The following is a 25,242-nucleotide window of genomic DNA, read 5'->3' as shown; positions in this document are numbered from 1 at the left end:
CCTAAATTATTTTTAATTATTTTATTATTAATTATTTTTAATTATTACAATGTTGTTGTGAAATGGCGAAACTATGTAAAAAATAATAAAGCAAACAGATTTATAATCTTTAATTTACATAACACAATGCTTGTGGAGCCCCTTAATTAAAACTTTTATGTGTTTTCTTTATTTTATTTTATTTTTTTTCCTTTTTAAAATTTGTTGTAGGCTACAACTTGTTTAACATGCCTGATGTTTCAATTAAAAAATAAATTGACATTTCCTACAAGGTTAGTTCAGGTTGTAAAATTCCTTGCGACCCCCAAAAACTTAATATTTATGATTAATAATTAATGATATATGCTTGCAAAACAAATAAACAAACAAATCATTAAATAAAACTTTAAAATAATGCATAATACATGTTTCAAGGTGTTAGTCAACATCATTGCACTCTGGTCCAGTAGTTGGCGAGGTTTCTCCAAAGTGAGAAAAAGCGAAGAACAGCATGCGCGTGGCGTCATCACGTCGGTGACGTCGCGTTGTTTTGCAAGCGCTGTACGTGACAGGGAGGCGTTGAGACCAAATCCACAGGCCCTCAGCAACAGACGACGGGAAGAGACACACTTTCACATCTTATGGTAATAAAATGAACTTTATCTTTATAGAATGACGAGAAATAATATGTGTGATGAAGAGGTCACGAGTGGCCGTAACACAATAACCGAGAAGAGCGAGACTCGTAAATAAACAACCAGAAGATGGAAACGCACGTCACGATTAGAGTCTGATAACCGATCAAACACAAATAAACTCTACAAACTTCAGCTTCTGATGTTTCTGCTGCATTAAAGGAAACGGTTTAATGCGATTTTCTGTCGAGCACGACCTGACTTCACTCGCTGTTCGTTTAAAGTAACGTTACACAGTCGGCTCTGTGTTTATTACACGGAAGCTCATATGTGGGTTAAACTGATGACCGGACTTTTATTCGGGTCACTTCAGGTTAGTGTGGTTTAGCTGTATGTTGTTTTTTTTTTAAGTTGGTAAAAATTGTTTCCCATGTACTCTCGTTATGTCAAAGCACGTTTAGAGCTTTTACTTTCACTCTACATGAGGATGTTCGGTGTTTCTAGTAAACATATCTTCATTTGCTCAGTCTATTTCACTAAAACCAGTATAACGTAATCTCTCGCGTCGTTCTGCAATGCTGTCACTCTCGGCTAGATAAGGGCAAAGGTCAGGCCTCATGTACGCAGATCTTTTAGAAAACCAGTTACGTTTATCATTTGATTAACATTTACTAGGGTAAAAACACCTCCAAAAAGTACATAATGTTTCGCAGTGAACTTTCAAAATTACATAATTTCCTGCAAGCCTTTCATAGTGACAAGAGTTCAGCTGATAGTTCATCAGGGATCATTCCAGTGTTTTCCACAGGTCTGGATTATACTTGTGGTGTTCAAGACTGGTATTAATAATGATTATACATATATATATATATATATATATATATATAATATGTGTGTGTGTATATTGTATATATAGATATGCATATATGTATATGTTACCCTGGATCACAAAACCCAAAAGCATTTAAGGGTCAATTTTTTGAAATTGAGGTTTATACATTATCTGAAAGCTGAATGAATAAGCTTTCCATTGATGTATGGTTTGTTAGGGTAAGGACTATTTGGACCAGATACAACTATTTGAAAATCTAGAATCTGAGGGTGCAAAAATCAAAATATTGAGAAAATCGCCTTTAAAGTTGTCCAAATGAAGTCCTTAGCAATGCATATTACTTACAAAAATAAATTTTTGATATATTTATGTTAATAAATTTAGAAAATATCTTTATTGAACATGATCTTTACTTAATATCCTAATGATTTTTGGCATAAAAGAAAAATCAATAATTTTGACAATACAATGTATTGGCTATTGCTACAAATATACCCATTCGACTTATGACTGGTTTTGTTGTCCAGGGCCACATATATATATATATATATATATATATGTGTATATATATATATATGTGTGTGTGTGTATATATAGGGTTACTGATACTCAAAATAATGGAAAGTTGTGCTTCAGCTGTCTCTTATGTTTTCTGTCTTCAAGTAGGTTTTTCCTTTGATTACTAAAGCAGCAGAAAAATGAACGTGTTTGATCGCAGCATAAACTTCGACGCTCTCTTCAAGTTCTCTCAAATGTAAGTGTTTTGATCACCTCAGTGTCATTTTTAGACATGTACAGGTGTGTGTGTGTGATATTCATGATGTAATGTGCATTTCTGATTTCATTAAATGTACACTGTAATAACTAGAATCATATAACAAGTTAATGATTAATGAATTCACTAAATGAATGAATAACTCACAGTACTGAAGTGTTTTTCTGCTGTTTTTCTCGTCAGCTCTCGCTCGACTCAGCAGCACCTGAAGAATGTCTACGCCAGTCTGGCAGTGTGTATGCTGGTGGCGACTGCCGGCTCCTACATCTATGTCATCACAAGACTGTTTCCGGTAACATCAATGTTGTTTTCACTCTCATGGATTTGTTTGGAATTAGGGTTGCAGCGGGTTAACAGTTTCATACCATTTCATGGTTTTAAAAGTAATAACCGTGTACTAGGGCTGGACGATATGAACTAAAATCAAAATCTCGATTAATTGAACATTTTACCTCGATTACGATAAATTTTTTTGCCCTCATAGTTCACTGACAAGGTTTGTACTGTAAATATGCTTGACTATTAAAGGTGGGATATTTTTTCCTAATGAAAGAGTGCTCTGACATAACAGCTCGCTTTCAGCAGTTATTTTATCTATGGGTCGTAACATTTCTTACAGATTTCTGCTCGTTGTAAATCAGATACAGAAATTAGCACAGTACCAGTACATTTATTTGAATGCATTAATGAGAGCGATATCGTTTGTGAATTAGTCATACTGTCTCTCTATTTGGGTTGTAAGTAGTTACTTCAAAAATAGAAAAATATATGCTATATCTTTTGAGTTTCTAAGCTACTTTAGTGATAAATCACAGGACAACGTTGATAACGAGTTTCTGCGCTCCTCTCTGTGCGCGCGATCTTCATGTGATGTGCAGCTACTGTCTGTATGAGTGTTCGTGTCCCACAATGCATCAGCACAGTAGCTCAATATAATAATACACATCCGATGGTCTAAAATCTCTTCAATATCCAAACTGGGAAGCCTTAAAACACATACAGTTGACAAGGTTTAGTGAAGACGCAAGTAAAAGTGGTCTCACTTTGGGGCTTGCCGCTCACGCGCTGTCTGTGTATGTTGACTCAGCATTTGAGTTCGCCTCCGTGTTGCTTCCATGCCCGCTGACTGGATGGGGAGGAGTCACGTGACTACACACGCGGTAGTATGTTTTTAAGGGGAAAGTATTTACAGGATTAAAAAAAAACAAAAATAACCAACATGGGAAAATTACGTCAGTTAGGGGTTCCGAATTTCAGTTTCGATTAATTGTCCAGCCCTACCGTGTACATTTCCTTAGCTGCGGTATTAAAAAATAAAATCTCATCTGTGTGTGTGAATCTGCTTTTCTACTGGACTGTCTGTCAGACTCGTCAACGTGTGCACACTCTCACTTAGACACTCTCTTATGGCGCTTTTCTACTGCATGGTACGGTTCGGTACGGCTCACTTTGTGGCGCTTTTCCACTGCATGGGACGGCTCGGTACAGAAAGCGAGCCAAACCAATACTAATTGTGATGTGTAAACACTGCAGATCACTGATTGGTCAGAGAGAATCGTCACTACCAGTTTCATTGGATTTGAAACATGAGACAACAAAACCGCTAGATTTAAATAGTCAGTAACAGCCACCGCAGTGTCATTTGTTCACGCAACTTTTTTTAAACGTCTTGCTTTAAACGACCGTCGCACGCAACTTGAAAAAAGAAATCATGGTTAGTACACGAAGTGACTCGTTGGTAGCCGACGAGCAGATCCACGGCTGTAAAGGCGGCACAACTATAACAGTCTATAATCCCACCCACTTTGAAGCGGAACTAAACTCCAGTGGAAAAGCAAACCGAAAGTAAGCGAGCCGTGGCGAACCGTGCCGAGTTGTTCCATGCAGTGGAAAAGCGCCATTATACACACTCTCTCACACACTCACTGACTCACTCACACACACACACACACAATGCTACAGGACCTCAGTGGTCGACAGATCTGTAATAGCTCATTATAATGATGTTGTCTTTCAGGGTGGGCTCACCATGATTGGGTCACTGGCTATGATGGGTTGGCTTGCCATGACCCCTCACAGCCCTCAGACGGAGAAGAAGAGGTTGGCCATCCTGGCTGCTTTTGCTTTCTTCACAGGTGAGGTGTTTTACCACTGGTTTAATTCCAAGATCATGTGTTTGAAACACTTACTGTAACATGTCAATCTGTGCCTTGAACAGGTCTTGGACTCGGCCCGCTTATTGACTATGTCATCAGCATCAACCCAAGGTAATATTCCCAGATCACAGGGTTTACTTTCTATTGAACTGTTCTTAAAAAAAAAAAAATAGACTCAGTGTCGATTCACACAGAACGTGATTTTGTGGTTAAAAATATGAGACGCAGAGAAAATGCATACTTTTGCAAACAGGTACCATTTGAAAACGATACCATTATCGTCTCTGTGTAAACTACAATAACTTGAATTTGTGAAACTGTGATGTCGTGCATGCGTGTTAGATGTTGTAGTGTTTCTTTACAAAGTGACATCGCCATCTACTGGCCTGACATGCATAATACAGCGATTCTAGTCGTTTTCGCGGATCTGTGTGAATTAGGCACTTGATTCTCAGATTAATTGCAAAGTTTGACCATCATTCGATGAAAGTTTATCATTTGCACGTGTTTTAGGTTCTGTCAGTTTAAACATTCAAGATATTTTAAACCATTTGAGCGCATGAAGACATGAAAGAGAACTCAATTCTGAACATGCTGCTTTTTTCTGTGCGCACACACACACAGAGCCACGCAGATGCATTTGAGGACAGTGTGCCATTCTATTCCGCCTCTATTTGTTCTTGAATGGACAAGTACATGCAAAAAAATGTCAAAATGAACGTAAAACATAGAGTATCCTCGTAAACACAGTTGCTTATGGCTTAGGTGAACTAAACAATTGAGAAAGAAAACTGGATGTGTAACAGTATTTTGGATTTGCACGTTTGATCTTAAAGTGACAGCAGCCTAATAGCCTTCTGCTGCTTTCTGTGTCATGAATGTTAATCAAGACCCAAGGCCTGGTGCCACTGCCACCCCGGTGGCTTAAGGTAACCTGTGCATGGTGGGCAACATACAATCATAATTTAATTTAAATCAATGATTTTACATGATATGAGACACTTCCTGTTTCCCTTTTTTGTCATTACTTTAATCCCTCGCCAACACTGTTTGAGATATCCTATAATCGTTCACAGTTTAGCATCTTCAGTGTCTGTTTCATGTTGACCGAGTTTGGTGGCGATTGTGTGAATCTTCTACGAGGAGTACTTAAAAACTCAGAGCCTGATTATTTAAAAAAAATCCACATTCAAACCAAAATATCTGACTTCCTGTTGGTCAGAGCTAATGACTGTAAATTAAAAAGTTGTCCAGCTTGATGAGATAAATATATGTACCGAGTTTGGTGACTGTAGGTAAGACTAACCCCTCAACTTTTGTCAAAAGGTGGCGCTATAGAGCCCCTCCATTTCTAAGGCTTTGCCCATGTCTACTGACCGACAACTCTGATGTGTGTTGTTTCATGCAATTTGAAGCATGCCAAGAGCTTCAAACTCACCCAAGAATATTATAAAAGTTTGATGTGTTGCCATGGCAACAGTATTTAAGATATAAATAATCCTTTCGCAGGTCTACATCTGCCATGTCTTGACATTATTCTGACAAAGTTTGAAGAGAATTGGGTAAAAATAAGAAGGTGATTTCAAAGCATTTTGAAAGTGACACTTCCTTGTTGCCAGTTGGTGGATCTATAACTTTGACTCACAATAGTCACATCCATGTGATCGGTGATCGGCCTCCTACAACAAACACACAGCTGAAGTTTCATCAAAATCAATCAGTGTATGGAGAAGTTATAACATGCTTCCTGTTTCCCTTTTCTCGCCATAAATTCGTTTCAACGCCACGGCCAAAAATTAGCTTGCAATTTAGCATCCTCAATGTCTTGTCTTCATGCTGACCAAATTTGGTGGTGATCGGATGAATTCCCTAGGAGGAGTATTTCAAATTCCAGAGCACCAAACCTTTTTTTCCAATTTTGTGCAGCTCTAGTGTGAACGGGAATCATTTTGACACCGTTGTCATCTGTACGTGAAAGCTTTTTAATTGATCTTGATATCTAAATAAATAAGCATTAGTCTTAACAATTGTATTCTTCATTTCTTTAGTATCATCGTGACTGCCTTCCTGGGCACCTCTGTCATCTTCGGCTGCTTCACGTTGAGCGCGCTTTATGCCCAGCGCAGAAGTTATCTCTTCTTGGGAGGTAAATGCTAAACCTTGTGCTAGTTCAGCTGATCATTGATCAGGCACAGTTATGTTGATTTGACCTATTATTGCTTTTTTTTTGTAGGCACTCTGATGTCTGGCCTGACTGTTCTTCTGCTCGTCTCCTTCCTCAACATGTTCTTTGCCTCAGAGCTAATCTTTAAGGTATATGACGTGACTGTCTGAAAGAAAGCAGGTGTTGAAGTTGTGCGAGAGTTTGAGTAACAGAGTTTTGATTTGTTTCAGGCTCACGTGTATCTGGGTCTGGCCGTCATGTGTGGCTTTGTGCTGTTTGACACTCAGCTAATTATTGAGAAGGCAGAAATGGGAGACAAAGATTACATTTGGTAAGGCGTATAGTTTTACTGTGTTTACCAATATACCAATACTTGTTTTCATATAATGGCAGATATTACACATATGGTTATAAAGTTTAAAAGTAAAGTAGTTGTTCATGCTAAAAATTAATTTAGACAGCACAGCATTTAATTGATAAAGTTTGATATATATTCTTTTTGATATTTGCTGATTAATTATAATGTTAAACTCTTATCCAACATCGACCGATAAATACCTAGTATCAGCCTTTACTGATAAAGTAAAGAAAAGTAAAACATATATTGTGCATCCCCAGTTTATATTAGCATCTTACGAGTAAAATTTTATGTAAATGAAACCAAATCCATTGTTTAATTAACCAACCACAACAAAGTTGAATAAGAAAATAGGAATGAATAGGACTGTTTGTAAGCTTGTTTTTTTGTTTTGTTTTTTTTAATAAAGGCATTGTGTCGACCTCTTCCTGGACTTTGTGACCATCTTCAGAAAGCTTGTGATCATCCTTTCTATGAATGAGAAGGTATTTGAAACATCAATACTTGGCATCAACATCGTTGCTTCCATCTGTTTTTTTCCATCTGTCCATTCCTTATTGAATTTATTCTGTTTTTTGTAGGAAAAGAAGAAGGAGAAGAAGTAATTTTCAAAAGAGTGAAAACATCTGTGAGCTGAACACATGTCAGCAGCTTCATTGTGAATCTGATTACATAGTTTGATTACATTTTATGTGATTTGATATGGTGTCTTAACTTTATTTTTGAAAATTGTTACTGGGCTTTGAGTATGTTGTCAGGATAGTGACCTAATGTTGTTTGACTGTAGATTTTGAAGTCTTATTTAAAGCTTAAGTTGATCTTTAATTTCTTTGACTTACTGCAGAATTTAAAAGTCTGTAGAAAAGGAGTTTCATAGGAGTCTCATAAAACATTTGAAATGAGTATCTGATTTAATATTGTACATACAATAGAAAGTTTGAGTGTAATTGAGTTGTTACTGCTAGATAACAGAAGACTTTCTTACCCCACACTCTGAACAATATCAAATCATATATCATAAATACCTTAACATGGTTGTGCTCCGCTAAACTGCTTTTTTGTGGTTATTGCGTTAATATTTCATTGATTTTCTTTTTCTTCTTTGTTGCCAATGTCAGACTAGATTTTTGTAGCTGCTGTTAATGCCAATTTTATTTAGATTCAAGGCTACCATTGTTAATGCATTTTTCATTGAGTTCACAGATGAGATTTATTTTATTCATGAATATTGTGCATATTGATTAAGTCAATAAATGATGCCACAGAGTGCTCACGTGGCTACTGATATATTAAACCTTCTGCTGATGAACTTACATTGAGTTTATTAAAGCTGCAGTCCATAAGTTTTGCCTCTTTGTCGCCATCTCTGTTTGAAACCTGCAATTGCTGTTATTTGCGGAATTATCATCTTTACGTGGGTTGTGTATCGGCCCAACTCCTGAGCACGGATGAATCTAATGTTTGCTGTCAGTCACCACATCAGTGTGGATACTGTACTTCTTCAGAATCACAGATTGTAGTCTTGGAAGTATGACCAAAATTAGAATTTTCACTAGAAAATGTCATCTGAACAAGTATGTAACATGTCTGCCGCTTTTGTTCTGACCAACTGAGGAAAAAAAAGCATTACAATAAATTGTGCTGCCAATGGTGATTAATTTTAACGATCGCTTAGCTTAGATCATGTCAAACCGTGCAAATTATTATTATTATTGTTATATTTTGTTCTCAAATTGTTAGTGTTAACATCAGCATTGCGTGACTACGTGTATTTAGTGTGTATTAGCATTGTAGATTTCAATTTCTGTACAGTCTAATCTCTAACGTTAATTTGTCATACCATACAATCCGCCATCAAAATAATAATTATTCCAGCTGCTGTGAGAAAAGGCTATAATGATCCACCACCTGCAGCATCCTCACATGATATAGCCTACCAGCTGGGACTCTTTTATGTAAACAGATGTGACATAATGACGCGAAGACGAACGGCGGCATGCTCGAATTTCCCACGGAAACCCACCAGTACTACCTGAATTAGAAAACGTTATTACAAGCTTACCGTTGTGAATTGGGCTAAGGTAAGGAGATAGTTTTGAACACTGGCTGGTTATGTACTTGTTCAAAAAAAAATGATTTTGGATCATTTTTAACCAAAAAAAAAAAAAAGTTACAGACTGCAGCTTTAAATTCTGCTGTCAGAGGACTAGTTGAAAAGACAGCTTACAAGTCAAACCCTTTCTGCTTCCTGTAGCGGCCCTCACTCACAGTGATGGTTTTTCTTAATCACAGATGAAGTGAATTAGATTTAATATTTGTCAGATAAGCAGATGTTTGAATTGTACCTGTAGCAACCATAGAAACATACCGTAGAAACCGTAGAAACATATTACATTCAGTAGGTTATGTGCTGGTTCATATAGTAGGGGAGAGTGGGGTAAGATGAGCCAGTGGATAAGTTGACCCACCCCCTGTATCTTGGCAAAAAACACTTTTTTTTGTCATGTGACCATATATTTTGGAACCACCAATCATTTCTGCCAGACTGAAAAGGAGAAGCACATGGGAGACATGCATTTACTTTAAAAAACTGTTTTTTAAAAGTACAGTTTTTGCATAACAGATGTAATGGCTGTTACATCAAAACAAATTTGTCCATATGATGCATATTGTTTTAGCAACTGATAAAACCATGTAAATCATTTAGCTAAATATTAGCCTGAATTAGTAAGCCAGCTAGTTTTTTTTTTCCAAAATGGCAGCTATGGGGCAAAGTGAGTAAACCAAATCCTTCTCTGATATGTCCCAGAAGATGCTTATATATATATATATCTTTCCACCTGTAGTCCCTAATAGCCTAATGGTTGTCATTGCAGAAAAAATATGATTGTTTGTAAAAGGAAAATTGATTATTAAATTAGTTTTTAAAAGAGGTAAATTATTTTTACAATTTCACATGGGTTTGGTTCAGATTCAGTTAGATGGTCAGTTTACACCCAGATGGTACAACTTACCAACTGACTCGGATCAACTTACCCCTAACCTGGGGTAAATTGAGCCACAGGAACAATTTTTTTTTTTTTTATAAGAAGCCATATTTTTCCAACCCTTTGTTATTGATGTACTCTGATCATTTAAAATGATGGAAACCATCCTGAAATTGATTTAGATATTTGTACTTCTGCCTCATTTTCCCTCATCTTGAAGACCACATAAGTAAAAAATGGCTCATCTTACCCCACTCTTCCCTACCTGTACAAGAAGAAGGTTCAAGATATGCCTGTATTATTTAACTGTTTGGTTGTATATTATATTGTATATATTATTTAACATCAATGGCAGGGAAGCATTGTGTCATAAATGACGGAAAATTCCATCAGTGGCGGGGAAAGAGTTAAATAGCAGCACAGAGGTCTTAAAAGCAGTGGGCAATCCAGGCTTTTGAGAAGCGGTTGACAGCGACTAACATGTCCTTGTTAATACTGGACAAAGGGTGAATGATAAGTGATTTTGTCCATTTTTATGCCCTTCCCTCGCTAACTTCCCTCCGTCTCGTTTACTTGGCTGTACGTCATTGTTTACGTTGAACAAGTGCCCTCTACTGGCGGAACCCTTACAATGTGTTTAAATGGATCGCCCTAAGCCCTTGATCACTCTAAATCCGCAATGGAGCTGATTTATTATTTATAGTTTTTACCATATGAATTTATTTTACGCACCATTCTATAGGCCAGCATGTATTCTTGGGCTGTTGTGACATTGCCAACTACTGGCCTGGCAGCAGAATACAGCGTTTATAGTCTTTTTCATGGATCCGTGTGAACAGGGATTGTTTTGACAACAGTCTTTACGCAAAGGAAAAACTTTTCTGGTTTTAGTACATCATTGTCATCTAAAGGTACCCTAAAAGTGGATTGCAGGGAAGAATGATATCAGGTGTGAGCGATTGAAATACCAGACAAAGGGAGAAAGGGAAGGACGCTGAGATTTTAGTGAAGCATGACTGGAAGGAAAGTTACTGTGTTCTACCATTTTCCAAATATCCTTTAAAATGTGTTCATGTGAACTACCGCACTAGTAGACATGAACATAAAACACGAACATGTTGCTTATGTTGCCTTTTTATTTGACAGCTTTATAACTTAAATTTAAAATCCAATATTTCATCATTTCTAGATTCTGAAAAGGTTTTAGAATTTAACTCTTCCCCCGCCATTGACAGAATTTTCTGGCTTTCCGTGTTTTTACTGTTATAGGGTAGGGGGCGCTATTACGCATCTTCTGAAAGAGTACTGAATCTCCGCATCAAAATACAGGCGAAGAAGAAGCAGAAACAAGCGATAGCATAAAATAATGCTATAATCAAAATTAAACAGCAAAAAAAGCTCGGTCTACCCCATCTATGTTTTGATCACTGTTGTGCATCCGATCCTGACGTTGTCTTTGACAAAAAACTCGATTTTCTCAGCTTTTTGCTCAAAATGTTGCTTCTTTTTAATGAAACTTGCCCACATTTAAATGTTGAGTAAAAAAAAAAAGAATGCATGACGCTAGAATAAAATGTTTTTTTATTTTTATTTTTATTTTTTTTAAAGCAGATCTGTTCTTTCTTTTGATATATTGCATTTCAGATATTCATACAACAAAATATTCTGGGGGCCATGAAACTTTTGTGAAAATGATAAAAATGCTGGCTGGGAAATAGTTAAATGCATTTAAACAAATACAAATATGCACTGTACAGTACAACCACAGTCATTGTTGAGAAAATATTTTAGGATTCTAGCAGGATATTATATAGTGGTTTAGATGCTTATTCTTCTCTGTTAGTTTTTCTGCTTATATTCTGACAAAACACCAAAAACATTGTGCAAATACTGGTGATCAGTGAATTTGTGACTATAATCTACATGAAAATACAACTTTAAGTTATTAATCATCATGACAATATAATTAAAACAGAGAAAAAAATTGTTAAACTATGTACATATAAAAACAGTAAGTTCAGCCTGTCGTGTGGATGAAGATCTTGTTCACTTCTCTGTAAGCGTTTCGCAGGAGCACGTATGGAAAACACTTTTCCAGCATGTCTTGACTCAAGAACGGCGACTGCTCCACTATCTACAACCCAAAGAATAGAAAAGACAGACTTGTATCATAAAGCATTTTTAGATCCTAAGCTCATAATAATTCTGTTATCATAATAATTTTGTTACCATGTGTAGAATGAGATAAACTGAATCTCTGTTCTTTATTTCCACTCGCTCCACATTCTGACCAAGCTGCAGTAAGATAGAGGATGCCACCTACACAATCAGACATACTGGATGAAAGATTCGCTGTGGATGTATGGAGTGAAAACAGGCTGAATTCTTGCTGTGTATTCTCTGTAATGTCAAGCATTGTGAAATCAATGGTGTGCCATTCACCTTCAGGAAATCTTGAAGCTGCATCTGGATGTTCTTTCTCTGGACAGTGAACATCGCTGCAGCCAGATGGTTAATAGCTGTGGCCAAGCAGTGGATGTTGTTTTGGTGACCTGGTGAAGAACAAGATTTGCATTCACTTAAAGGGGATTTATTATGCCTTTTTTACAAGATGTAATATAAGTCTCTGGTGTCCCCGGAATGTGTCTGTCAAGTTTCAGCTCAAAACACCCCACAGATAATTTCTTATAGTTTGTTAAATTTGCCCCTATTTGGGTGTGAGCAAAAACACGCCAACAACAACAAAGCTGGAGAATCTCACGCAGCCAATTCAGCCTTACATTGTTCAAACCGGAGTCAGACACTGATGGAGTGACTCAAAAAGAAGTTACAACTTTTAGACTGAAACTGGACGTTTCTGAATGGTTAGTGGATAAATTTATGTAGTTGCTGTGGAGTTGATTCAACTCATCGACTAGCATGTGCCGTCATGTTAATCTTGTGCAAATCCAGCGTTGAATTGACCCTAATTTCTGAAGCAGTCTGGTGTAAAATGACGGCATGGCAACAACACTCTACTACAACAACTCTTCCTCTTCTATAAAGCAGCCCAACATGGCCTCACCCCCTTTGTTGCGTGTTCCTGGGGGTGGGGTTTATGTAAATTTTAGGGTTTGTGATGTCACTAACCCGGGAAGAATCTCGTTGTAGTCCCTACCAGCCGTTCGTTGTAGTCCTTAAACAGAGAATTCTTTAAAAGAAAATATCTCCCTTTGCATTGAACTTCGATCGTCGTAACTTTGCAGACGTTGTTTATGCTCAAACAGCAACATTACACACTAAGTTAAAGTTAAAAAAGTGAAATCTTGATCAACCACCCCATTAAAGTATTGTGCTTTTATTTAGGGTCTGTCAGGAAACCATGCTGAACAAAGCTAGCGCTGATATTTTTAGTAATACATAGAAAAGCATTTTTTTTAAAAAGCTGCCAGCCAGTGCCACCATTTTTGATCATTTTCAAAACTTTCATGGCCCCCAAGATATTTTGTTGTATGAATATCTGAACCATTTTATTCTAACTTCATGCATTCTTTTTTAATTAACACATATGCTGATCACAATATCACAATATTTTACATGAGCGTCAGCAATATTTCTGCTTCTTCTTCTTTCTGCCTGTGTTTTGATCAGGAGATTCTGTACTCTTTCAGAAGATGCGAAACAGCGCCCCCCTACTGTATAACAGTGAAAACATGGATTGCCGGAAAATTCCGTCAGTGGCGGGGAAAGACTTAAGAAAATCAGTCAGTTTTCTTCTATATAGGTCAATGTACATCAGGCATAAAGCTTTTGTTTCAGCTTGAGATAATCTACATTCTCTGCTGCTTGTACTGTAGAAAGTGTTTTTGTCATCTGTCGTCTGCATTGAATCCTCTGCTCAAACTAACCTCCATGTTCTCGGCTGTAGAATGAGTTTGGATCCAGGCACAGGGTGGGTAGAGACACAGCTATATAGACCAGCAGCAGACAGGTGATTTTAAACTCCTCCTCAAGCGACACGTTTTCTGGCGAGAATAACAGGTAATACAACAAAAAAATCTGATTAGATTAGTTTGAGATATCCTTCCAGACAGAAAAGCTCCTTTATCAGGACTTCACCTGTTTGCATGTTTGCTATTGCCGAAACCAGCGCAGGGTCGATCTCACAGGGCAAACCAGCTGCTGACGCCATTTCATACACGCCGAGTGTCATCTACACATGATCAGACATGGGAAGACAATCAACAAAAAGCTATAAGAAGTTCTACAGAATACAATAGTGTCAGTTTCAGTTCAACAACTGCGTTGATGTTGCAAAGTTTCCTCTTTCTCTCTTCCCTACAGACAGATACAAGCTAACTGATGAAATGTTATTCCAGAAGCAGTGATTCAGTGATTTACCTTGATGTCAAGGTCGGGCTGCATAAAGTCCTTCAGACTTTTGATGGGTCTCATTAGGTATGGACAGTGTCTGTTCAAGATCTACAGAAGGAAATGATCAGTACAGTGATGTTTTGTGCTCTTATAAACCAGGCTACAATACAGCAGTATATTATTGCATGTCATGCATTTATTATTACGCATATACCATAAGATCTGCATAAACCTCATTAAAAGAGGGCATTAGCGTAAGCTTGCAAATATGTATGTCAGGCTCTTGCTTTATGTGGTAAGCAGTACAGTTTTTTTAACATTTCATATCAACATTACTGTAATATATGAATGTAGAAAACAGTAGAATGTGATCCCGTTCAATATTAATGAACATAAACAGAGCTACTCACCTCCTGGAGAGCGTCTTGGACCATGGACCGAAATGACAGAATCACACCAATAATGGTCATTCTCTTCAACACATTTTCACAGCCTGGTGGAAAATGTTGGATAAATCAGCTTTTCATTACAGTAAGAGGACACAAGAGACCAGTGCTTCCCAAACGTTTGTCCCTGAAGAAGTTGATTGCTTTATGCTCTATTTTGGTTAATTTATTTTAACTTTGGGCATGAAATAGAAATTCAACACATCTATTTTCCAATTACATTTTTGTTCATACAAATGTCAGGCCTTTTTGCCTATTAAAAATAACACTACAATAAAGTTTTAGTAATGGCTATCCCTAACCATTTAAGTGGACTTTATAAGTGGACTATATTGACAGATTGGATTTTAGTTAGGAGAATAATGAAGTGTGAAAGTTAATGCACTGTAAATGTACCTGTCAGTTTCTTTTGAAGGTCAATCATTGTCTCAGGTTTATCAAAGTTAGCTCTCATTTGCACCAGGACATCCATGTTATCACTTACAAGTTTCTGAAAATGAAAACATGATTTAATTCAATCATTTATACACATTTATACACAATGAGCCATGTCTGTGCTCTAACATTATTTCAAAAAAGAATTTTTTTTATTTTGAAAGATGTCATACCTTCAGTTCTCCAACTTGGGATATGATGTGCCACATGAGATTCTCATTTAAAAACTTCATCCCATAAGGGCCAATCAGTTCAGCCAATGTCCGCAAACCTATAGACAAATATGCCACAATAAAATCATGGTGTCACAGTGTGTATGTAATAAATCAGCGTTTATCACTATTTCAGACACCAAGTGTGTCATTGTTTGAGTGTTGCTAATAAAATCAGAACCCGGATCAGAAATATTTCCTTGAGTAAAATATTTTTATTATGCAAGTTGAATATATTTTATTATTGTTCTATCATGACAACTCTCTGAGAGTTTAGCATTGTGATGTACATCAGTGGTTCCCAAGCATGTTCCTGGAGCCCCCCCAGCACTCCATATTTTGTATCTCTCTTTTGTCTGACACACCCATTTCAGGTCCTGGAGTCTCTACTAATGACCTGATGATCTGAATCAGGTGTGTTTGATTAAGGAGACATGGAAAACATGCAGTGTTGGAGGGCCTCCAGGAATGTGGTTGGGAACCCCTGATGTACATGACAATGTTAATGCATTTGGTCTTGGCAGATTAGATTTGCTACGCTGCTGCTGCTGATTATTGCTGCTACTGTTGATTATTAACGCTGCTGCTGCTGATGATGATTCTAGCTGCTGCTGTTGATTATTAATGCTGCTTATGATTATTGCTGCTACTGCTGATGATTGCAGCTGCTGCTGCTGATTATTGCTGCTGCTGATTATTAATGCTGCTGCTGATTATTGCTGCTGCTGCTGTTGATTATTAATGCTGCTGTTGATTATTGCTGCTGCTGATTATTGCTGCTGATGATGATTATTGCTGCTAATTATTGCTGCTGTTGATTATTAATGCTGCTTATGATTATTGCTGCTGCTGATGATGATTGCTGCTGCTGCTGCTGATTATTAATACTGCTGTTGATTATTGCTGCTGCTGTTGATTATTAATGCTGATGCTGATTATTGCTGTTGCTGATGATGATTATTGCTGCTGATTATTGCTGCTGCTGTTGATTATTGCTGCTGCTGATTATTAATGCTGCTGTTGATTATTGCTGCTGCTGATTATTAATGATGCTGCTGATTATTGCTGCTGCTATTGATTATTAATGCTGCTGATTATTATTGCTGTTGCTGTTGATTATTAATGCTGCTGCTGTTGATTATTGCTATTCCTGCTACTGCTGATTATTGCTTCTTCTGCTGCTGATTATTGCTGCTGCTTTTGATTATGCTGCTGCTGATGATGTTTATTGCTGCTGCTGATTATTATTGCAGCAGCAGCTGCTGCTGATTATTGCTACTGCTGCTGTTGATTGTTATTGCTGCTGATTATTATTACTGCTGCTGCAGAGCAAATACAGAGACTTGCTACTGCCAATACATACACAGACACACTGGTGTGAGTATGTAATGTATTGAAAAATGTGAAAATATAAAATATTTAGCTTAAATTTTTAGCTCAAATGTTATCTTAATGTTCATCTTACTGCCGATATCAGAGTATTCCTCAGCTTGAAAGCTCTGCTCATTCTCAGTGTTCTGGTTGACAAAGCACTGTGTGATAGGACAGTGGACTATGAGAGCGCTGCTGGCCTGACGCAAGAGACCCTCAAGAAACCTAATGACAAAAGACCAGAAACACATTTAAACACATTATCCACATTTAAACCAGAGACCAGAAACCATTTAAAGAAAGAAAATCGGATATATAGAACAACAACACGACTGTGTAAGTGTTCAATTGTGTTTCATTTCTGAATAAATCAGCAGTGTTGGGGATAGTTACTTTTAAAAGTGCATTAAAATGTTGTATTACTCCCTAAAAAAGTAACTAATTGCATTACTTAGTTACTTTTTTTGGAAAGTAATGTGTTGCGTTACTTTTTCTCACCTGGACTGGGCATGCTAGATTTTTTTTAATAAAAAAAGTTATATTTTGGCACATATAAAGGCTCTTTCACACCAAAAGTGAAATGAATAAATACAAATTCACATCTGTACAGTAGAGGGCGCAGCTCAAACAAACCTTTCAGCTGTGCTGCCATTCTGGATTGCAGCAATAAAAAAAAATAAAAAAAATGAAGCACAAATATTGGTTATCTAAAGTCATTTTTGCTTATTATTAGTGTGGATGAAATGGGTCATCGAAGGTCAGCAACAAAACATTGGTTAATAAAGTGAGAATAAATACATAAAGAAAAACACCCCCACAATTTATATTGTGAAAATCTGAATCATTTTTTGCCACAACAATCACAAAAAAAATAAAAAAACCTCCCGGATGGACTGTTTCAGAGGTTCCAATCATGGGATCATTTTATGGATTAAGTTAATTAGTTCATTTTTATTTCATTTTTATTACTTAAACAGCCTGTAAAAAACACTAAAAAAATAAATAAAAGTAAAGCATTTAACATGAAAGTATTATGCAATCACTTAAGCGTGGAAAGCATGCAATAAAGCATGCTTAAGCATGCAATAAAGCGTTCTTTATAGGGTTAATTCACCCAAAAATAAAAATTCTGTCATTAATTACTCACCCTGATGTCGTTCCACACCCGTAAGACCTTTGTTCATCTTCAGAACACAAATTAAGATATTTTTGATGAAATCCGAGAGGTATATGACTCGTCCATAGACAGCAATATAATCAACACTTTCAAGGTCCAGAAAGGTACATCGTCAAAACAGTCATGTGACTGCAGTGGTTCAACCTTAATGTTATGAAGCGACAAGAATACTTTTTGTGCGCAAAAACAAAACAAAAATAACGACTTTATTCAACAATCTCTTCTCTTCTGTGTCATTATCCTTACGCAGTTGCCGCAGTAAGCACAGTGAGCTGATCACGTGATCAGCATGACATATGCCAATAATGAGTCTGCTTTCTGATGTAGAACCTGGAAGCGCTTGCCGTAAACAACGTAAGAGAATGACACAGAAGGGAAGATATTTTTGAATAAGGTCTTTATTTTTGTTTTGTTTTTGCACACAAAAAGTATTCTTGTCTCTTCATAACATTAAGGTTGAACCACTGCAGTCACGTAGACTGTTTTAACTATGTCTTTAGTACCTTTCTGGACCTTGAAAGTGTCAGTTAAATTACTGTCTATGGACGAGTCATATACCTCTTGGATTTCATCAAAAATATCTTAATTTGTGTTCCAAAGGAGTAATTAATGACAGAAATTCAATTTTTTGGTGAACTAACCCTTTAACATTGAGTCAAGAACACTAGAGTTCTATACAGAACCTTTTTTCTAGCACTGTAATTATGCATATGTCGCTCACAGTCTGTAAGATTATGCTCAAAATCTGAAAAAGCTGGAGGAAATATGATTTTATGAAAGGTGGCACTTGGCCTGAAAAGTTGCGAACCTCATTCTCATCTTGGGTTTGACCATTTCTTGTCTAAATGATTAGTTAGTTAGCAGATGCTTTCTTAACCAGCGCCTGTGAACTACAGGATACACAGGTGACCTTATGTGTCACTGATGTGGGAAAGTCTGAGCTTTGAGGGAAGCTGATGAAACGTCACAAGGTCTTACCAGTTAGTATAGAGTGTTGTGATGGTCTGTGCTCCGTACGAGTCCAGCGGTTGCGTCTGCTGCAACAAGACATTCTTCACCATCCGTGCGACATCGATGTTGATGTAACAGCTGAGGCTGTGCAGACTCGTAACATACGCTTGAATCCCAGCCAGCAGGTCAGACGGTCGGGCGATCTCATGAGTGCTCTGGTTATAACTGGCCATCTGCACAATTACCCTGTAAATATTCGTTAGGTTGAAGTAATGCTGACTGGACAGAACAGTGCTATTTGTTTTTTATTGAACTCATGTGTTTTTATCAAATGCTTTTCATTTATATTTTGCAGTTGTGAAGGCTGGCTCTCTCTCAAACATGCTTTAAAAGAATATTCTGGGTTGAAAGCACATTAAGCTAAATTGATAGCACTTGTGGCATAAAGTTGATTACCACAAAAATTATTTTAACAAAACGCAAAAGTCACAGAAAAATGTATACATATAGTATGTTTTATAAAATTACTAGCTTCACATGTCTGCATTCATTGTTTGTGCTTCATGATAATCTTGCTTTTTTCCCTTTTTTCTTTAAGAAAACGACAGAACCAGGGATATTCCTTTAAGACACAATTAGTGATTGAGAGGATGTTCAGCAAACTCATTCTGTGTTTTGATCTAAACAGAGCAGTTTCATAGTAAATACTTAAGAAATGAGCAATACTTGTTGAGTCTCATCTCCAGCTGTGTAAGCAGGAACTCAGCAGGAACAATGATGTGTTTGAAAACTGTGAAATCAGCACAAATGCTGTAGGAAGCGCAGAGTTCGGTCAGCGACTGGTGCATCTTATCCAGACTATAAGAGAAGAGAGCAGTGAGGTTTCATATCTACGGCTAACTCTTCCTATATGGATACTGTGAGATCATACATACTTTGTGACGATGACTCTGTCCTTCCTGAGGCTTTCCGTCCCTGGTTTCTCTTTAGGCACATCTCCTTTCTTTGGTACTGGTTTCTTCAGTTTTTTATTGCGCACTGTGCTGATGGTCTCAGCACTGTGTCTGGGCAATAACTAAAACACAGCACAGCACAAAACAGCTGAAAAACACTGTATGCTTGCTGTTTTTACTGGTTTTTATGATTTATAGTGTTCATGTCCATATATATATATATATATATATATATATATATACACACTATATTGCCATAAGTTTTGGGACACCTGCCTTTACGTGCACATGAACTTTAATGACATCCCATTCTTAATTCATAGGGTTTAATATGGAGTTGGCCCACCCTTTGCAGCTGTGACAGCCACAACTCTTCTGGGAAGGCTTTCCACAAGGTTTAGGAGTGTGTTTATGGGAATTTTTGACCATTCTTCCAGAAGTGCAATTGTGAGGTCAGGCAGTGATGTTGGACGAGAAGTCCTGGCTCACAGTCTCCGCTCTAATTCATCCCAAAGATGTTCTATCGGGTTGAGATGCAGGCCAGTCAAGTTCCTCCACACCAAACTCGCTCATCCATGTCTTTATGGACCTTGCTTTGTACACTGGTGTGCAGTTATGTTGGAACAGGAAGGGGCCATCCCCAAACTGTTCCCACAAAGTTAGGAGCATAAAATTGTCCAAATTGTCTTGGTATGCTGAAGCATTAAGAGTTCCTTTCACTGGAACTAAGGGGCCAAGCCCAACCCCTGAAAAACAACCCCACACCATAATCCCCCCTCCACCAAACTTTACACTTGGCACAATGCAGTCAGGCAAGTACCATTCTCCTGGCAACCACCAAACCCAGACTCGTCCATCGGATTGCCAGACAGAGAAGGGTGATTCGTCACTGCAGAGAACACGTCTCCACTGCTCTAGGGTCCAGTGGCGGCGTGCTTTACACCACTGCATCCAACGCTTTGCATTGCACTTGGTGATGTAAGGCTTGGACGCAGCTGCTCGGCCATGGAAACCCATTCCATGAAGCTCTCTACGCACTGTTCTTGAGCTAATCTGAAGGCCACACAAAGTTTGGAGGTCTGTAGCTATTGACTCTGCAGAAAGTTGGTGACTTCTGCGCACTGTGCGCCTCGGCATGTGCTGACCCCGCTCTGTGATTTTACGTGGCCTACCACTTCATGGCTGAGTTGCTGTTGTTCCCAATTGCTTCCACTTTGTTATGATACCACTAACAGTTGACCATGGAATATTTAGTAGTGAGGAAATTTCACGAATGGACTTATTGCACAGGTGGCAACCTATTACGGTACCACACCTGAATTCACTGAGCTCCTGAGAGCGACCCATTCTTTCACAAATGTTTGTAGAAGCAGTATGTATAGGTGCTTGATTTTATACACCTGTGGCCATGGAAGTGATTGGGACACCTGAATTCAATGATTTGGAGGGGTGTCCCAATACTTTTGGCAATATAGTGTGTGTGTATATATATATATACACATAGCACCCTCCACAATTATTGGTACCCTTAGTAATTATGAGCAAAGGCGGCTGTGAAAATAAATCTGCATTGTTTATCCTTTTGATCTTTCATTCAAAAAATTCACAAAATTATAACCTTTCATTGAAGGAAAAGAATTGACAGTGGAGGGAAAATCACATTATGAAATAAATATTTTTCTCCAAAACACGTTGGCCACAATTATTGGCACCCTTTTATTCAAAACTTTTTGCAACCTCCTTTTGCCACGATAACAGCTCTGAGTCGTCTTCTATAAAGCCTGATGAGTTTGGAGAACACCTGACAGGAGTCTTCTTTTCATTTCCCTCCACTCATTTTCTTTAGGGTTCAGGTCAGGGAACTGGGACGACCATGGCAGAAGCTTCATTTTGTGCTCAGTGACACATTTTTGTGTTGGTTTTGATGTTTGTTTTGGATCATTGTCCTGATGGAAGATCCAACCACAGCTATTTTCTTACAGCCACTTTCTATTTTGTGAAGCTAAACAATCTTTTGCTGCACATCAGAACTATATTCTTTGGTTTTACTCATTGTGACGAATGATTACGGGAATCTGGCCAGGAAGTCATGGCTGGACAATTTCATGCTCCTAGTCACCCTGGAATTTTGTAAATGAAAGATCAAAAGGATAAACAATGCAGATTTATTTTCACATCCACCTTTGCTCATATTTACTAAGGGTGCCAATAATTGTGGAGGGCACTGTATATATATATATATATATATATATATATATATATATATATATATAGGATGATCCTCATGTCACACTGAGTTCAGTACATTTTAATTAACTGTTTTATGTACCTTCTCATTTAGGTTACACTGTTCGGCACATATCTCCAGCACAACTGAACACGTCTGACGAGAAATTTCCTCCAGAAACATCACGCACAGCTTCAAGCTTTGCTTCTCCATTTCTTCAGTCTAGCCCACACACACACATACATTTGCAACAAGACAGAACATGACAGAACATTATTTAGGGGTAGTTTTCCATTTGTGAAAATGATCTATTAAGTTTCCTTAAAGAGGATCTATTATGCCTTTTTTCAAAGTCTTGATGTTGTTTTTGGGCTCTACTAGAACAGGTTTTCGTGCTTGAATGTTCATTATTTTCCTCATATTCTCCATTGTTGCAGCTCCTCTCTTCCCAGTCTGTCAATAACGCTCTGTTTAGTTCCTGTCTCTATGAATCCCCTCCTTCTGAAAAGCACAATGTGCTCTGATTGGTTGGCTGGAGCAGTGTGTTGTGATTGGTGTTTGGGAAATGTCCCGCACCTTACCATAACCACCAGTTTCAACACACTACTAACTACCTCAACCAGGCTCCGCCGCTTTATTCTGCATATGAATTATTTAAATGAGGAATATTGTGAAGAAAACTCAAGACTACAATGGAGGTGTTTCAAGGAGTTCAGAAACACTGAAACTGATATAGAGAATAACTCCCGCTGGAGGGACTTTGAAGAGCTTTTCATTCTTATAAAAGGAATATTACACACTAAAGAAAGATGAACACGGAAAAAAGCAGAATAGATCCTCTTTAAAAAAAAACTTTGGTCTGATTAGGACTAAATGTGGCATGTGCTAGAGTTAGATTGGCTGTCAGATACAAGATAATGAATTTTAATGGACCTTTATGTTCTTAACACACAGTGCAGAATTTAAGAGTCCTGGTTCAATCTAAGGGCAATGAGGCAAATTGCATAAATGGTAAAGTCATTCTGAATCACATGCTGGTTGAGTAGGAACAATACTGACCTCCTCTGGACAGAGCGGATGGAGACACTGACTGAAGTGTGAACAGACGAGTGGGAAAGCCATGAGGTAGCGCTGCATGGACACATCCTCGCTGCTCTGAGAGAACATCTTCTCAAACACACGTGTGTGGAAGCTGAAATATTACAGGCACGTGAAATCAACAGTGCAACGCTTGTCCATTTACACTTTTTAAGGCTTAGTGGATTCTCAGATGATTCAAACTTTGGGCCGCTGCTCAATCGGTCACGGTAACTAAAACAGATGACTCGCTGAAATTATATAGTTTATGGTTAAATGACTCACTAAAGAAAAACATTCTGTTATCTTCATTTATTCATTGTCATGAACATCAATTCAGGGTTAACTAAAACTAAACCAAAACCATAAAAAACATTTTCATCAAGAGCCAATATAGTTTGACGTCAAATGGTTTTGATGCACCACTTGTCTTGTTCAAATGATTTATATACTAGGCTGTGAGAGGAAAAATATTTTCCATAGATGAATTATGCCATAGATGTCAGTCATTTTCTCACACAAACCTACCACATGACATCAGAAGATTTAAATGTAGAGTAATATGGACTACAGTTATGATAATTTGATGGTGCTTTTTGTCATTTTAGAGATTGACAGTCATTAGATGGTCATGAGTGGATATTTTCTATTTAAAAAAACAGCAAAATCAGCAAAAAAAAGGAAGTCTTACAATACTTATTCTTGACATGTGAGGATGACCCTCACTGCACAAAGCATAAAAGTTCAGTATTAATAATCACAGTCGACTCACCAGAGAATAGAGAGATCGGCCGTCTCACAGAGGAGTTCATTCACATTGTCCATCATCCTGGTGTGAAACTGGGCCATGTTCATGATCTTGGCGAGCTCAGGGTAGTCCTTCAGTGCCAGAGCAGCTTTACCGACACTGGTGTAAGCCTGGAGAATGCAAACGGTTGGTGCAACTTTTGATGCTTATTAAGATTGAGATGTTATGGATACAATACTTTTCTAGTCTGCCTGACTATGTACTAATTGCATTTATGCATTTTGGACTGCTTTTATTTTATTATTTTGGTAATTGATTGCTTAATTAATTAAGTTTGTTCGTTATTTAATTGAAAAAAAAAACAAAACTCGTTATTCCACTTCTTGAAAATAAATATAGTGAATGTAGTCTATGCTATACATTATGTGCAAAACTGAAACAATGGCTAGTCCTAAGTTTTAAAGCAAAAGGACTTTAAATTGCTAAATTAAAAATGATAATAAAGAAAAACAAAGGCACAAACTCAGTTTTAACAGGTAATAGGAATGTAGGAACACAGTTGCTTACTAGCATGTATATTACTAGAATATTGGCAGTATATTAGTACTTATAAAGCACATTATTGTCTTATTCTGCATGACCATATTCTATATCCCTTAATCATATCCGATACCTAAACTTAACAACTAACTTACTAACTATTAATAAGCAGTAATTAGGAGTTTATTGAGGCAAAAGTCCTGGACCTCTATTAATCTAAAGTGTGACCAAACATTTTGCTAACGTTTCCATTAAGTTATAAAAAACGTTATTTCTGTATGTTCTCTAAAACATCCAATTTATTAAATGTTTTAAAAACATTTTATTCTTGGTTATGCGAACACTAAGGGAACATTCCATTTTATCATTTTGGAAACATCATGGGAATGTTACTAAAACATTTCAGAAAAAATGTTCCATGTTTTTGTTCTAATGTTTTGAGAACATTATTAAAGGCCAGATAACTTTAGAACTATTTTGTTAACATTACTGGAAGAACATTTGTTCATAACTTTGAGAGAACGTTCTCTGTTCGCTGGGGTTGTAGTTACACACAAACACGAATGTGTATAAATAAATGTATAAAAATCATGATTTCCACTCTGATCAATTTTATAGGCCTATGAATGTATATAATGTATCAATCAGAGCCGTACCTGCAGTCTTAACCAGTCCAGTCTGAACGGTTTCAGGTCAAATTCTTCTCCTGCATTCACTGTATAAAAAGATCAACAAAGAATATTAGGAAAGCAAACAAATCTGCAGGTAACATGACTGGATTTGAATTTCTGCTACACATTTGATCTAATATGCTGTAAGATGGCAAATGAGAGAAACTGAGCTCAGATCATATCATATCATATCTA

At 37.3% G+C, this 25,242-nt stretch overlaps 2 protein-coding genes and 1 long non-coding RNA gene across 6 annotated transcripts in view; 1 reads left to right on the top strand and 2 right to left on the bottom strand.

The window, feature by feature from the left end:
* Positions 1–457: 457 nt before the first annotated feature.
* On the top strand, positions 458–8,242 carry tegt (testis enhanced gene transcript (BAX inhibitor 1)). 2 transcript variants are annotated; one of them, XM_051912644.1, is made up of 10 exons: positions 458–623; positions 2,113–2,200; positions 2,405–2,513; positions 4,239–4,356; positions 4,440–4,488; positions 6,426–6,523; positions 6,611–6,690; positions 6,772–6,872; positions 7,309–7,384; positions 7,481–8,242. In XM_051912644.1, the coding sequence occupies exons 2-10, from the start codon at positions 2,145–2,147 to the stop codon at positions 7,502–7,504; spliced, it is 711 nt and encodes a 236-aa protein (XP_051768604.1). In that variant the 5' UTR covers positions 458–623; positions 2,113–2,144; the 3' UTR covers positions 7,505–8,242. The 2 variants fall into 2 exon arrangements, with proteins under 2 accessions (XP_051768604.1, XP_051768605.1); XM_051912645.1 differs by having other exon boundaries at positions 472–623; positions 2,110–2,200.
* Positions 2,614–4,232, bottom strand: LOC127522551 (uncharacterized). The gene is made up of 2 exons (XR_007932628.1): positions 3,670–4,232; positions 2,614–3,624 (listed from the first exon to the last, which is right to left on the bottom strand). It is a non-coding gene; the product is annotated as an uncharacterized LOC127522551 (long non-coding RNA).
* A 3,213-nt stretch (positions 8,243–11,455) lies between the features above and the next one.
* Positions 11,456–25,242, bottom strand: part of nckap1l (NCK associated protein 1 like) — a 28,458-nt gene continuing 14,671 nt past the window's right edge. For 2 of the 3 annotated variants that reach the window (XM_051913523.1, XM_051913522.1), the window contains exons 15-31: positions 25,033–25,091; positions 23,861–24,006; positions 23,071–23,203; positions 22,114–22,233; positions 19,767–19,906; positions 19,558–19,689; positions 18,859–19,077; positions 16,798–16,928; positions 15,294–15,391; positions 15,082–15,175; positions 14,650–14,732; positions 14,267–14,347; positions 13,985–14,078; positions 13,774–13,890; positions 12,329–12,438; positions 12,116–12,205; positions 11,456–12,020 (exon numbers count right to left, since the gene is read on the bottom strand). In XM_051913523.1, the coding sequence (XP_051769483.1) occupies positions 11,904–12,020; positions 12,116–12,205; positions 12,329–12,438; positions 13,774–13,890; positions 13,985–14,078; positions 14,267–14,347; positions 14,650–14,732; positions 15,082–15,175; positions 15,294–15,391; positions 16,798–16,928; positions 18,859–19,077; positions 19,558–19,689; positions 19,767–19,906; positions 22,114–22,233; positions 23,071–23,203; positions 23,861–24,006; positions 25,033–25,091 (1,964 nt within the window). In that variant the 3' untranslated portion in view covers positions 11,456–11,903. Of the gene's footprint in view, positions 12,021–12,115; positions 12,239–12,328; positions 12,439–13,773; positions 13,891–13,984; positions 14,079–14,266; positions 14,348–14,649; positions 14,733–15,081; positions 15,176–15,293; positions 15,392–16,797; positions 16,929–18,858; positions 19,078–19,557; positions 19,690–19,766; positions 19,907–22,113; positions 22,234–23,070; positions 23,204–23,860; positions 24,007–25,032; positions 25,092–25,242 lie in introns of those variants that run through there. The other variant, XM_051913524.1, reaches the window with a different exon arrangement.

This window comes from Ctenopharyngodon idella, chromosome 11 (assembly GCF_019924925.1).
Source record: "Ctenopharyngodon idella isolate HZGC_01 chromosome 11, HZGC01, whole genome shotgun sequence".
NCBI lineage: Eukaryota > Metazoa > Chordata > Actinopteri > Cypriniformes > Xenocyprididae > Ctenopharyngodon > Ctenopharyngodon idella.
The sequence above is the reverse complement of the archived record's forward strand: the minus strand, read 5'-3'. Positions and strand labels throughout refer to the sequence as shown.

What these genes read in the sequence shown, in the direction of transcription:
- tegt (XM_051912644.1), top strand. Translation starts at nt 2,145, where the DNA reads ATGAACGTGTTTGATCGCAGCATAAACTTCGACGCTCTCTTCAAGTTC. An exon ending in CCTCAGAGCTAATCTTTAAG is followed by an intron (nt 6,691 to 6,771) that starts GTATATGACGTG and finishes GATTTGTTTCAG; the next exon opens with GCTCACGTGTATCTGGGTCT. An exon ending in GGAGACAAAGATTACATTTG is followed by an intron (nt 6,873 to 7,308) that starts GTAAGGCGTATA and finishes TTTTTAATAAAG; the next exon opens with GCATTGTGTCGACCTCTTCC.